Below are 15,164 nucleotides of genomic sequence, written 5' to 3'. Positions count from 1 at the left end.
GTTAGACAATGTAACGAAAATATTTGATAGGCGGGCTCGTAAAATATATTTCTCAGAATTTCAATTTTCAATTTTCAATTTTCTAATTGGGAATATATGTCTTAATCAATTGCATTAGGTTTCGATTGACAAAGATTAATATATTTGCTTGACAGAAATATGAAGAATAAAAATAAAAGAACAAACAAAAATTGGAAAATTGAGATTGAACAAATTAAAGAAAGTTTTATTTTTTTTAATTAGATCTCATAACTTATATGATTAATAAATGTTGCAACTTTACTGTAAATCGTTAAATCTGAATAAATAAATGTTGCAACGTTTACTATAAATCGTTAAATCTGAATAAATAAATGTTGTGATGTTTGCCATAAATCATTAAATCTGAATAACTTTTTTTTTTCTTAATTAGTTTTGGTTTGAAGAATAATAAAAATATTTGGGTTCAATAGATTATAAACTAGAGTTGTTTCTTTGGTTGAAATGGGTACGTTTTGCTCAATTCCATATTAAACTTAGAGGGGTTGTCTTTCTAAGGTCATTTTGAAAATTATTTTTCATAAATGTGTTGTATTTTCATACTTTACCTATTTAGATTTAATTTTTTTTCATTAATACCAAGATTACCCTCATTGTCTTATGTTTAGTAAGAGATTTGTGTGCCAAACCGAGCAGAGCTCAAGTAGTTAAAACACCCATCTCTGACTAGAAGTTCATGAGTTTGAACCTGAATATTAAATATGATATATTTAGATTTTCAAACATTAATCTCTTGTAGGTCTCAATTCATATATTTCTCTAATTTTTTTCCCTTCAATAATATACTCTAAACTATTTCATTTTTATAACAAAAACAAAATTTCCATATTTTTCTCTAATCAAGATAAACATTCAAATCCTTAAATTTTTTCGTGGCAGCGTTTCTTTTTTGACGTCTTTTTTTCAACAGTATGATAAATATATACTCTTCTAAAAGCTTATATAATATATATTTTTTATTAGTTAATACTAAACTATTAGATTATATAATATATTACAACGACCCTTATTTAGTAGATTTTTCCTTTTAATCTTCAGTATGATTAACATACACTCCTCGTTATATATGAAACTAGAAGGTTATTTGATATATACTTTTTATCTAACTTAGAGTATGATAATACCATGAGACAGTTGCAAATATGGCAAAAATATTTAATAAAATTAGCAAAATAGCAACCACATTTAGTTTTTTCAAATATAACATTTAAAAAAAAACGGAGGTCCAATGTTAAAATAACAACTTTACTCTACTGATATACGTATGTGATATACATCTAATATACTACTGATATAAGTGTCTGATATGCTTGCAATATGTATGTGATACATATGATATACTACTGAATATGAGTGTCTCATTATGCCTCAGTTTAATAGTTTGAGGGTAAGTGCAAGTGCACACTGTCACAAGTAATAATCTGGAAATATTCCAAGTTCGTCTACACAGGGACTAGTTTTCTTTTAAAATTGAGTTTTGCAAATTGCTTGAATGAGCAATCGGGTTTGGGATAAAAATTAGTGAATATGTTGGGAGACACAATTTAAAAACACAAAGATTAAAAAACCAACCCTCTCCGTTTCTTCGGATGATATGATGGGTCAATCATTTGCTTCATTGGTTCCAACGGTGGCAGCTGCGGAATCAGCTATTGGGTTAGCCATTTTCGTTATTACTTTCCGAGTCCGAGGGACTATTGCTGTAGAATTTATTAATAGCATTCAAGGTTAAAGTACTAAGATTTAGTTCTAAAATATGAATTACACCTATCAAGTGTACCCGTAATTAAACTCAATTTATGCAAACTGGTTCAACTCCTATTCCATACCGCTTTTGGTTTGTTTAGAAGCTTAGGCTAGTGTTTACATATGTCTATGCAACTCTAGAATCCTAAATAAATCAAGTTCCAACTTACGTTTAACGGGTAAGAGAGCCTATGTCTAGGATCTTGTTTTAGTTCTTATTTCTAAGTAACTTTCCATTTTACCTTGATGAGATCGGTTTGACTCTAACTTTTTCATAATTAAATTCAAACTAATGTGATTTAAACAAATGACCAATAAGAAAATTAACTGGATAAATTGTATCAATCAAGATAAGCAAAGAGAGAGTAATACGTCGTGCTCACTGATAGATGTAATTTAAAATAGATAAACTAAACCATTAGTAGGAGGGTTGAAAAATTAATTTAGCTACCCATGAAATTGAAAGAAATTAAAACACAAGATAAGATAACAAAAGAATGCATTTTCATTGAATCGGGAAAGAAGAATACAATTAGAGTAACTATAACTGAAATAAAATAAGCAAGGAATAATTGTAAAAACAAAAAGAAGAACAAAACTTAAAGCTGGAATTAAAACTTAAAAGTTAAAGTTGACAAGAATTAGAAAGAAAAAGCAAAACATGGAAAGTTAGATGTCTTGAAGTGATGCTTGGAAGCTCCTTTTATAGGCCACGAAGGTAACAAGATGTTGAGAAATGCATGGGAGGTTGGAACCAAATGAGGTTGTAGAGATTTTAGGAACTAATAACAAATCTTGGACCAACTACTTTGGTCAAGAAGTTGTTATTCCCGTTTTAACAATCTAGGCATCAAATGTGGCTGAAGCATTGTGAAGCTAGAATGTCCAAAGCAATTGGCTGGCGCATCGATGTGTCTGACGTATTGCAGTCATCAATTTTCAATTTTCCTTACAAAATAAACAAATTTTCATCAATTAGCCTCTATTTTCTTCTAACTACTTGCCTAAGTCCTTAATAACGAAATATGCACATTTTCCATGAATTATATGCATTAACATACATTTTCCATCATAATTAATTCCCAACTAAGCATGTAAAACTACTCTTTTTAGCCTTTAATCAAGTCTTATCACTCAGCAATATGTATATGATATATATATGATATACTATTGATATGAGTGTCTGATATACTATTGATATAAGTGAAAATTTGTGCTATATTTGAAAATTTTAAACAACAAGTGACATATTTTGAAATACATAAAAGATTTTTGCTAGCCACTGCAATTTCCCTAATAATATACCACAATAGGTTATATAATATAAACTAGTATATACAATTTTATCTCTTTTGTTCTTTTTCTTTGGAAAAAAAAATCCTAGACACATTATCATTTTTTTCTTTGACGAAGCCATTGCCCCCTATTCCAGCCTCCCTTGCTGGCGACAACTCTCCGATCACTGCATCATCCCAGCGTTTGTTCATGGTGGATCGTGTGTCACTCGTTTGTGGGTGTTGCACCACAAATCTGGCCATCGAAGTTGCTTCAGATCTAGTCCGGTTCGTGGGTGTTGTGCCGTCATGGAGGTAGCCGCAGATGTGGTTGGATTCGTGTATGTTGCACCGCCATGGGTGTTGTGCCGCTGTGGAGGTAGCCACAAAATTTGTCAGATTCGTGGATGTTTTGCGATGCTTGCTCTCGCTGGAGGAGGGAGGAAGGGAGCGACAAGTTTTGGTGGGAGAGAGATTAGTGTTTCATGGAGTGAAGGAGAGAAATGGAGAGGGACCATATGTGATTTTTGAGAGAAAAAGAGATTTAAAATTGAAATATTCCCAGGATTTTTTTCATATTTGAATTTTTTAATTGTTTATTAAATATATATTTAAGAGGACAAATTTGTAAAATTTTAGAGGGACTCCATATCAGGACCATTTTAAGATAAAAGTGTAAAATCTTAAACGGAAATGTTCGTGTAGTCTAGTAATGTAGTCTTAAACTTAATTTTGTTTTATTGAAATTAGTTATTTTTTAATATGATTTTACATTTTTTTAATTAATGGTTGATTTAACAAGAATCCAAATGGTAAAAAAATTGCGGAAAAAAAAAAGGTCCAGGATCCAATTCAGCAAAATTGAAAGTTTAAGGTGGGATTGATACCCCTTCTAAGTTCCATGGTTAAAATTGGCCTTTTTTCCGTCAAAATTTTCTTAAGTTTTAACATATTTTTTATTATGGAAAAAATTAAACTTCAAAATTTGACAAGTTGTATCAATTTTAATCTAAACTTTCAATTTCGTAGAATTTCGTAAAATGAGATCCTAGGCTTAAATAAATAATGCAATTTTAACCCTCTATTCAATTTTCCCTAATTCACACCATTGATTTTTAACAATCAATGTAAAAATCTTCAAATAATTACCAATTTGAATGAGATTAAATTGTGCACAAAATTAAGTACCATCAACACATAAAATAAAATAGATTATGCGATAATTTTGCCAAAACACAAATTTCAACTAAGAAGTAGTTCTAATGTAATTCTTCTTTGAAATTCAATCAATTTAATACCAACACATATGTTCCATAATTGCTCATGAAAATACTTTTCTTCGACTATTTTTCAAATAAAAATTTATGAGATGGTAAAAATTGCCCCGCTTTATTAAATTAAAGTAAAATATGCTGAAATTGAATGATTATGTTAAAAATTAATAAAATTGAATGTTTAGAATAAAAATTGAGAAACCCGGTCAAAGTTTAAAGTAAATTTTGAATTTTTCTCTTTTAATTATTATCCAAATTCCAATATTATTCTTTAATTTGGTAGGTTTTTAAAAAAAATTTTATTTTAGTACAACATGTAGAGGTGAAATTTATATAGGCTTGCTTGGGCGATTTTGGTGGTTAGGAATTTGAATCCATGTGAACTATATAAATACAAACCAATAAAAGTAAAATAAGGATGGATGAAATTGAAGCCAAACAAGTCTCCATTAATACCTTTTGTCGTGTCGTTTGAACCACACCAACCCACTTCCAATACTTTTGTGCCTTCATTATTAATTTAAAAAAAAAAAGTTTTTACTTTTTACACATGAGGTAAAAAAGGATCAATTTTATCTTTAAGATTTTAGATTCATAATCTTAAAATTGAATAAATGGATTTATCTCCTCGATTTTTGTTGTTATTTTCTTTAAAAAATGTGACTAATTTTGAACATTATTGTGGTTGGGTAACATTATATTTTGTGAGTTTTGCTCTTTAGGATTTTTGTTCCTTAGAATTTAGATAATTTGGTGTCGGATTGAACGTGATTTAGACATTTGATCATGAAACTTTCCATTGTTTTGTTTAGTTCTTAAATTTTATATAAAAAATTAATCTAAAAAAAAATCTGATGTGACATATATTCTATTTATTTAATAACTAGATGTCTGTATGAAAAGTTAAAATTCACATATATGGTAAGTCTAAATACATATCCAACATTTTTTTTATAAAAATTATGGTTTAAATACTACTTTTTGAATTTGGTTTGTTTCGGTTCATATACTTTCTGAACATCCATTTTAGTATCGGTATTTTTTACTTTGGTTCATTTTAGTCTCTATATGGTTGCAAGAAAATCATTATCTCATTTATTTCGCTCATAATTTAAGCATGACACTTCGTCACTAAATTTCTTGAAATGTAACCATAAATTTGTATTAAAAAGTTTCCATTACAAATAAAAATTGTATTAAAGTTTTACCAATAGAGACCAAATTGGTTACCTTTTGAAAGTACAGGGAATAAATAGAATGTTTTGAAAACACAAAAAATAAAATGAATAAAAACTGAAGGTATAGAGGCCAAAATGAATCAAATTTAAAATATACTAACCAAAAACTAATAAAAAAAACAACAAAAAAATTTAATACAAATTTAAATATTCACAATCATTTTACCAATTTAGAGGTGAAAAAGCTTAGAAATCAAAATGAATTACAGATAATAATTGGACAATAAATTATGCTAAGCCTCCGCAGCACGTGGAGAGGTACAACACAAAAAAGACCATTATCATTAACAAATCACAATGATCAAATAAATTTACATTAATTTAATTAAGTGATTATAATATTCAAACAGTGTTCAAGCTTTCACTCTCAAAACAAATCACAGCCGTAGAAAATTCTCTTTCCCTTCGAAATTAAAAAAAAAAAAAAGGACATCCTTAGAAACGACAGATCGTTACACAGAAATCTACTACAAACAATTTTTAAATTTTTAAATATTTATTCGAAGTCCAAAAAGAAAAGTAAAAATTAAAATTAAAAATTTGGAAAAACTAGGGCAGGCGGAATGTCAGAGAAGACGACCTTACAGTAGAAGAAGCGCCGCCCATCCTGAGATTCCGGCCAAAACAAATCTCCATCCGTCGAGCCTCGCCGCGCCGTTGCCGTCCGCCGTCTGATCTGCCGCATCTTCACCGTCCGGCGAATCGGCTGGTGAGTCCGCCGCAGGAGATGCGGCGCCCTTATGCCGACGGGAATGTGGCTTGGGCGCGTCGGCTGGTTTCTCCGGGGCTGGTGCCGGCGCCGGAGTCGGTGCCTCCGCCTTGAAGAGCTCTCTTGGCTTCAGAACTTTGTCGATCGTGTAGATCGCCACTGGTTGCTCGTCGAGAAGCGTGCCGGTGACCTTGGCGGTTACGACCTTCGTCTGGAGAGTGATCACTTCGCCGTCGTTCTGCACGACGAAATCGTACTTGTTGGCGCCGTCGGTGGCCAAGGTGTTCATGACGCCATTGTTGGACTTAAGCATGGACATAGACATGTACACAGGCAAGCCGTGGTACTCCAGCAAAGAGATCTTCCCGGCGGCCGTTAAGTTCTTGAACTTCGGCAAAAACGCCTTGAAAGCGTCGTCGAGAGGACAGAACACCGTCAATCCACCGACGGCATTTTCCTGAAACGTCTTTACAGCGTCCGAGGCCAGAAGAGTATCAGCGAAGGCCTTGCAACCGTGCGCGGACATGATTCCGGTCAAGTTCATCTCACTCGGAGACGGAGTCGGAGCCTCCGCCACTTGCGACGGCAAGATCTTGCTGATCTGAATCACAGAGATATTGTACGGAATCTCCTCCACAGATTTCACATAAAGCGCATCAATGTCGTCACTGTCCTGAAGACCGAACCCTACCTTCCCGCCCTTGAGGTCGGTAATGTTGACGAAACCGGAAGCACCGGGAGCGGAGCCGGTGGCCTGAAACATAGTCGCGGCTAGGGCGGTACCGTTGGTGATCTGGTGAAGCTTCTTGGCTCCGAAGTAGTCGAGCAGGACATGGAGCGAGAGAGTGTTCTTGATGGAGTAAATGGAGAGATGCTTGGCCAGGAGATCGGCCATGGCGGAATTGTCGACAACGCAGACGGTAATGGTGGTTCGCCGGTTGATCTCCGGCGCGAGGTGAGTGGTAGTCAAGTAGTGGTTGAAAGTGGAGAACTCAGGGTGCTGGGCTAGGAGGTGCGTGATGTTGTGAGCCCTAGCGACAGAGATCATGAGGAGAAGCACGGCGAGGACGAAAGTCCCGGCGGCCGTGCGGCGGCGGAGCTGGTGCATTGTGAATCGGAGAGAGAGGGCTGAAAATTTCTGGAAATCAGTGCAGAGGGAGGAGAAGGAGAAGCAACGGCGATTTAGTAATAATTGAAAGTTGGGGAAGAAGATGGGACCAGAGAGAGGCAGTGAGGGTTTATAAAAACAATTTGGGCTGAGAGATTGAGATTATTACCAGGAATGCCCTTTTCTTTTTCTTCCATGTTCTGACTCATATCCACGTTTTATTTTCTTTCACTTTTCATTTTTTAAACTTTAATACCAATAATTTTTTTTTTTACCATTTGGTTAAATTATCAGTTAACTACCCAACTTTAAAACTTTTAAATTTGTATTTATTAGGAAGGACGAGTTTGAACAAAGTTTTAAATTTGTATTTATTAGGAAGGACGAGTTTGAACAAAGGACACATCTTCACTGAATCGGTAGTTTGATTGTGCAAATATTAATTGGGGAGATAGTTCGACTTTACGTCAAATAAGTATAATTTCAACCGACATTTGCCGAACAATGCTTTGGCATCTAAACAATAATTACCTGACTGCCTCTTCTACCTTGCAGTGTAGTTCTCACTTGAAATTTTGAAGATAACTATTGAGTGGACACGATCTTTGACGTAATCTCAATGGTTGTCTCTTTTAAATAAATACCAAAATGCGGGAGAAAAAAGTTAATTCCCCATAATCAACCTATTAATAATAACATCTTTAGAGTACTTTTCGATGTTATTAGAGACATTAATGTTTTTTTAGGCTAAAAAAATGTTATTGAATTTTAAAAATATTTAATAAGCTATTGAAATTTCCATTATGTCCTAACAGATACATTCTAGATTTTTAAAAATTAATAAATCTATTATTCAAAAAATTGAGCTTTTGAGTTCAATAAGTTGGTTGATTTGAATTTATTCCTCTTACAAACTTTTTTATGTGATTTATTTTAATGGTTATTTTTATTATGTATCCAATAAATGAGTGGATCCTACTCATAATTTTGAACCACACAAAATAAATTTGGTTAGAAATTTATTAGTCTTTCACTAATGTGAAGACAAGTATTATTCTTGTCCAAAAATTAATTTTACCTTTTAACCTTTCATAATCTTCTTTTGCGATGTTTGGTTGACAAATATTGTAATAACTTCAAAATTTTTGTAATATATACTTTAGATTATACAAAAAATAGATTGTTAAAACTTAAGTATCAGTAATTGATTTATAAGTTGTAATCCATCATTATTATTTATAATTTTACAAATTTGAGTTTGTTCAGTATGGAATTAATAAACTAATAACTTAAAGTAAACAAATTCATATACCTAAATTTCGTACCTAAATTTAGGGACACAAATTAAGGGATTATTTGTTGTCAACTTTTGATCAAATAATTAAAAGATAATTTTATAATGTTTGTTTTTTATTAAACTTAAAAAATCATGTCTTGATACTCCAAGTCCAAATATATATATTTCTTTTACAATAAATTTTCAAAGGCAATAAATTAAATTAAAAGATAAAAATAACAAATTTTCTGACAAAAAATAAAATCTAGAATAAGGCTGTTAAAGTGGAGATTTGAGACAAATCACGTGGCACGAGCATCTGTTACACGAAAACATTAACACGCACGAAAAGTATATAATAATTTAATTACAAAAATAAATAAATAAATAAACTAGACCACAATCACAAGCATAGAATCAGCAAATTTCCACGAAATTATCGGGTCCCACATTTTTCTAGTTCTATAAAATGTTCTTATGTTTCTAAATTTAATCTATGGTTCAATTTAATTTAGTTGGTATTTATTAGATTACGAGACATGGGTTTTAATGGGGTCCATTTTGTTTTTATAAGTTTGGTCAGGTTAAATTTATACAAACATTTCTATCCTTGACAACTTGAATATAGTTCGTTTAGTTGAGACAGGTAATTTTTAATCAAATAATTGTGAGACAAAAAAAATCTCAATCGTTATTAGATATTAACTTTTTACGTGACAATAAGATGCAATAAGTTAGCATACAATATAAATTCGTACGTTAGGGTTTTAGTTAACTAAAAAAACAAATGAAACTGAGTGATTTTTTGAAAGAAGAAATATCTTTTTTTTAACGCTCACGAAAATATTAAATGTAGTTGTTCTCTATTTTTTTCTTTTAGTACATAATCTCCGACCTTTAAAATATGAACAAGATGTCTTAACTACTGAATTATACTCATGTTGGTATGTGGTTGTCCTCCACTCGCTCGATTCATGTTCAAAAAAGCATGTTTTAATTTCTCTTTCACAGATCTAAAAATCTCATTGTTTTGTCTCTATTTCAATCTAAAAGATACCACACCGTGTCACGTAAAACTATGGAAAAAAAATTTCTAGTACTTCTCTAATATTTACTCCCTCCATTCATACTATGCAATAACGGATTGTTTGAGACAATTTTTCATACTATTTCTGTAAATGGTTTGCCATATCACTTGCAGTTAAGAATGACGTGGAGTCCACAAAATGATGTGTCAAATTTTGAATGAACGGAGTAGGCACTAGTGTTAGAAAATGTTTCTAAAAATACCCTTCAAACAGTGGGATTAAGCAAGGACTAAAATGGTAATTGAACGTATTTAATAAATAAATTGGAAGGGTATTATAAAATTACAGATTGTCATTTGTGAGTTGGGTTTGACCCGGCGAATTGGGAAAAAAAACTCTGGAATGGTATTTTTGGTAATTTGGTCGAAAGTGGAAGGGTATTATGGTCCGGAGATAATGTTCGGACCGTAATTTAGTACGCGGGGAATGTGCCAGACTGGCCGTGGCTGGAGGATGGCTGCCACGTGTACGGACGAGATGATGGCTTGGGCTCGGCTTAGTCGGTAGGATCTTTCCACCGACATTCAGATTTATGGTTTTTGGAATGGCTTTGGGAAACGCAGGCAAGGCAAGCATATGAATTTTCTGTGGTGTTTGAATTTTTTTTTCTTTTTTTTGCTTTTGTATTTTTATTTCTTTTGAAAGAAAAGAAAATTAATTTGCAACAAATTTCACAGTTTGAATTTTTGAAAGGTATTTTAGGTTAAATTGCAAGTTTAGTAGATGAAATTTAAGAGTGGTTTTTAATAGGATTCTAAATTTTGAAAATTTTACCGTAAATCTCTAAACTTTTAATTTTGTTTTTAATAGGTTTTAGTGTCTAATAGATCTCTCAATTTTTACTCTTCTGTCTAATAAGTTCCTAAATCTCCCTTTTCCACGTGTTATTAACTTTATGTACTATTTTCTATTAGAACCCTAGACTTTTAGTTTTATGCTTAATAGGTCATTGAATTCTTGAAAATATCGAAAAACTAAAAACTTATTCAACACAAAAATTGAAAATTCAAACTTGTTACACCCATTTAAAGTTTACAGACTTATTAAATATAAAGTTAAAAATTTAAGGAATCATGAGACATTTTAAAGCTCACATGACTTATTAAATACAACCTACATGTTGTACTAAAAAAAATCTCTCACTTAATTTTTATTAATTAAAAAAAAAAGAAAAAAAAACAAAGAAAGAGACATGCATCTCATCCAAACTTAAATTTTCAAGATTAATTTTTGAACTTGAATAGTGTTGCCTATTAAGTTAACTTTCAATTTTTGTTGGAACAAATTCTGTTCATTCTAACACAGTAACACTGTCACTAAATTTTTAATTTGATACACGTGATTAGATTAACAAAGGCAAGCTTGAGTATAGTTCTAACACACTTATCTTCCATTAAAAAATATTTTAATTCAAATTTTCACCGTACTAAAAAAGACTAACAAATATTAATTGGGCCGTGCATAACATAAGAGAGTAATCTTAAAAAATAAATAAAAACAACGGTAGGTGTGCCAAAAAAAACTCATTAGTCTATGAATTCAACTTGTAATATTGGTTTTTAAATTTCTTTAAATAAATATTTACTAATTTAAATAAAGAGCAAAGATTTTAACTTACCAATTTGACTAGTTGAGTTATGCTAAAGTCATACAAAAATTTAATTTATCATTTGTATATAATTAAAATAATTATTGAATGAGCTAAAACGAGCATAGCTCAGCGATAATTGGCATAACCTCCAACCAAGAGGTTGTCAGTTTGATCCTACACGTTTAGAGAGATGTAAATAAAATTACAGTGGAAACAAATTTAGAGATAAAAATAAAATTCAAAATATAATATTTAGAGAAAATAAATATATACAAAGATCTCTTGATTAGATATATATGTCAACCACGCTGAGCTATGATCCTTTGACCATTAATCTTATTATTGTTAACAAAAAATTTCAATTTAATATGTCATGTTTTAATCCAGTCTTTTAACTTTTTTCAACCAAATACCAAGTCATCATATATAAATTTAGTTTCAATTTTGTCCCCGAGACGGTTTAATATTTTTCAATTATACCCCTTTTCCATTAGTATTAGATGCTAAATATGACGATAATAAGTTTATATGACATGATATTCACCGACACAAAGATTACTGTCTCTTGAAAGAGTAAAACTTCTCTCTCTTTTTTTCTTTCCAAAAATGTTAGTAAAAATTTTGACTTTTCTTATTTTTAGTAATTTTTACTAAAAATAAGAGAAAAAAAATATTTTTGAGGATGATATCCACATGTTTGTTTTAAATTTATCGAAATGACATCTCGTCTCATAGAGGAGAAAAAATAGAGAGCAATCTCGAGACTAAATTGAAAAAACACTCGAACCTTCATTAAAAATTATGCTTAAATAAAAAAAAAAAAGAAAATATCAATATCACTCACATCCCCATTGTCAATTAGCCAAGTCATAATTAAAGTCAAACAACTAATTTGTGGACTTTTTCGAGAGGGTACGCTTTTTCAACCATATCTTCTAGACTTTGTTGCACACTTCCACATGGAGGGAATCAACTTAAATTGTATTTAGATAAAATCCGGATATTAAATTTTTGCTTGCCACGTCAGGATTTTAAAAAATATTTCTGTGTGTTTGTAGGTTCGATGATGACACGAGGAGTTAATCCCTACATAATATTGATTTTAATATTTTTGAACTAATTTAAAAAATTGTGGAATGCTTATTTGTTAGTTTGAATATTTATTACAAATATTTTATTTTTATAACTTTTTTAGAAATATTTATCGATATTTACATCCACATCTACATAAAATTGAAACATCGTTATTTTCATTGTCATTTAAATTTTGGACAAATGACTTTAGAAGTAACAACTAAAATTACTTATAAATATTGTAAGAGTTAGAACACTTAAATTAGTAATTATGGTAATCATATGCGGGCGATTTAGGAAAATTAATGACGGTAAATAGAAGTGTATTGATTATGATTATTTAAGTTAATTAATGATTTATAAGTTTGTATTTGAGTGATAAATCTCGACCAATCATGAATTGTCATATGTCCTCTTAGTCTTTGTGGTCGTTTGATACATAAGCTAGTCGGATCGAATTGAATCATACAACAATCGGATTGATCAAATAAACCCAAAACTCAATAAACGGTAATTTGACCCCAAAGTGGATAAATAATGAATAAATAATGAGATAATATTTTGGATGAACTATTTTGGAAACTTATTTTCACGAATGTCCAATGTTTATAAATTTTATAGTCTTAGATTTCTGAATTTAAAATTTTTTCCAAATGCCAAATTTGTCATTATTTATGACATTTATATTTATTATAATTAGTATTTTATTTAAATGTAAAAGATTAATATTTCAAATTTGATTTTGTAAACCCTGTGGGACCTAAATCCTTCATTTTCATAATCCCCTAATTTACTCCTTAATATATTCTACTAAATAGTGAAATTTATTACAAAATATTTTTTCATTTCATTATAATTTTTGGCCAATAATTTCATTTCATTTCATAATAACATACACTTTATTTATTTATTTATATATATATATATTTATTTATTTATATGGAGATATAAACTATATCCGGCTACCTTTTCATTTATATAGAAATATAAACTATATCCGACTATAAACTTAAGCAATATACACTTAACAATGGTGATATCAACTATAGCAATTATAACATACACTTATAGGGAGATATAACCTATATTTGCTATAAAGTATATACGACTATATCCCCCTACAATTAACAGACAAAGTAGATAACCTACAAACCTTCCGACAGGCGACTAGACAATGGTTGTGATAAACGGAGGGCTCGAATGATCGATGGACGGCCGACAACAAAGAAGAAACCTTGGGATAAACGGACGGAAATAATGGACGGGCGACCGGTGACGAAAGAATGAACGGAAACAGAATATTGAGGTATAAATACAAAAGGATATATTAGTAAATTTGGTGATGGATACCATCCTAAATGGGGTTGTTTGATAACAAAAGTGTAAATTTTATAACTTAAATCATTTTATGTAATCATAGTCTCTAAATCGTGTATTAATCCCATTAATAATTGATTTATTACAAAATTTGTACAAGTCTGAATCTTCTAATGGGATTTCCAATACTTGGGTTACAGAGAATTGGGCCTATGGCCCAAACAAACACAAGTCCTAGAGTTGAGTCCAAACCACCTAAGCCCAGACTCATTAAAGATAATATAGAAATCTCTGTTAGACAACAATGACAAAATAAAGAGCTAGTTTTGAAAAATGGACAAAAGTACAATGGTTAACGAATAAATATAGTTTAATTCTCTAATTTAATTTGGATAAATATACCCTTCTGACCAAAATAATTTTATAATTCTTAATTTTTCTTTGGCATGTATACCATTGAAACAAAATGAAAAATATTAATTATAGGAACAATTATACATAATCGGTATTTTAAAACTAACTAATTTAATTATTTGAAACGGTAGATTTAGGGAACATATATCAAATGAACAATTGCAGCATCTGTGAAACAGGGGTGGGCAGATTTGTGTGGGGGTACATATGAAAATTGACCATTTTTTGTAAAAAAGAGTTGGCTGGAATTATAAAACTAATTACCATTTTTTCTTAGAGTGTTGTTAATTTGGTCATTACTTAAGATTTCTCTTGTGAATTGCCTTCTCAATTCTCTGAAGACCACGAGACCTTTGAAGATTTGAAGATTTGAAGACTCTCAAGACTTTGAAGATCGAAGATTCTTAAGACTTCGAAGATTGAAGGCTAAAGACTTTGAAGACTATGAAACTTCAACCTCATAATCCATAGAGATTAACAAGCCAAAAGGATAATCCAAAGAAATCCACATAAGCTAAAGACGTTCAACAAGCTAGAAGCCGAAAGCTTCAACCTCCTTGATACGAAAACAAATGCATCATACCTCAAGTCAAGTTTACATATTTGAAAGAAAGAATTAGAAGATAAATATTAGAGATTGTACTGCTGGATAAAAAGTCAATAAAAATTATATTTAGTCCACATATTAAATTTTTCTGAAAAACTTGTGTGAGCCGTAACATTTTATTCATTTATTTTTTCAAGGATAAATCATTTTATATACATATAGATAATTTAGAAAGTAAAACTATCATTAAATTTTATCTTGAAAGTAGTATTAAATTATGTTTAATCAATTTAAGTTTTTAAGAGACGACTAATCATTATTTATAACGTGTTTAGTTAAAATTTAAGAAGAGTATTTTAAGGGAAGAACTTTTATTAATAAGTATTCGTTTTAGAGAAAACACTAATTAACAATGTGTGTTTGCAATAGTTTTTTAGTATCTTTAAAACATTCGTTTACTTTTACTTTG

At 30.7% G+C, this 15,164-nt stretch overlaps 1 protein-coding gene across 1 annotated transcript; it reads right to left on the bottom strand.

Annotated features, from left to right (window-relative positions):
- Positions 1-5,869: 5,869 nt before the first annotated feature.
- LOC148208082 (fasciclin-like arabinogalactan protein 1) lies at positions 5,870-7,504 on the bottom strand. The gene has a single exon (XM_088120295.1). It carries the CDS (start codon positions 7,386-7,388, stop codon positions 6,153-6,155), a length of 1,236 nt encoding a protein of 411 aa, XP_087976421.1. The 5' UTR covers positions 7,389-7,504; the 3' UTR covers positions 5,870-6,152.
- Positions 7,505-15,164: the final 7,660 nt, after the last annotated feature.

The sequence above is a fragment of the Momordica charantia genome (assembly GCF_013281855.1).
Source record: "Momordica charantia cultivar OHB3-1 chromosome 11 unlocalized genomic scaffold, Mcharantia_2.0 BLBB01000011.1, whole genome shotgun sequence".
Taxonomy (NCBI): domain Eukaryota; kingdom Viridiplantae; phylum Streptophyta; class Magnoliopsida; order Cucurbitales; family Cucurbitaceae; genus Momordica; species Momordica charantia.
The sequence above is the reverse complement of the archived record's forward strand: the minus strand, read 5'-3'. Positions and strand labels throughout refer to the sequence as shown.

Coding starts and splice junctions, on each gene's coding strand:
- LOC148208082 (XM_088120295.1), bottom strand. CDS start 7,388: ATGCACCAGCTCCGCCGCCGCACGGCCGCCGGGACTTTCGTCCTCGCC.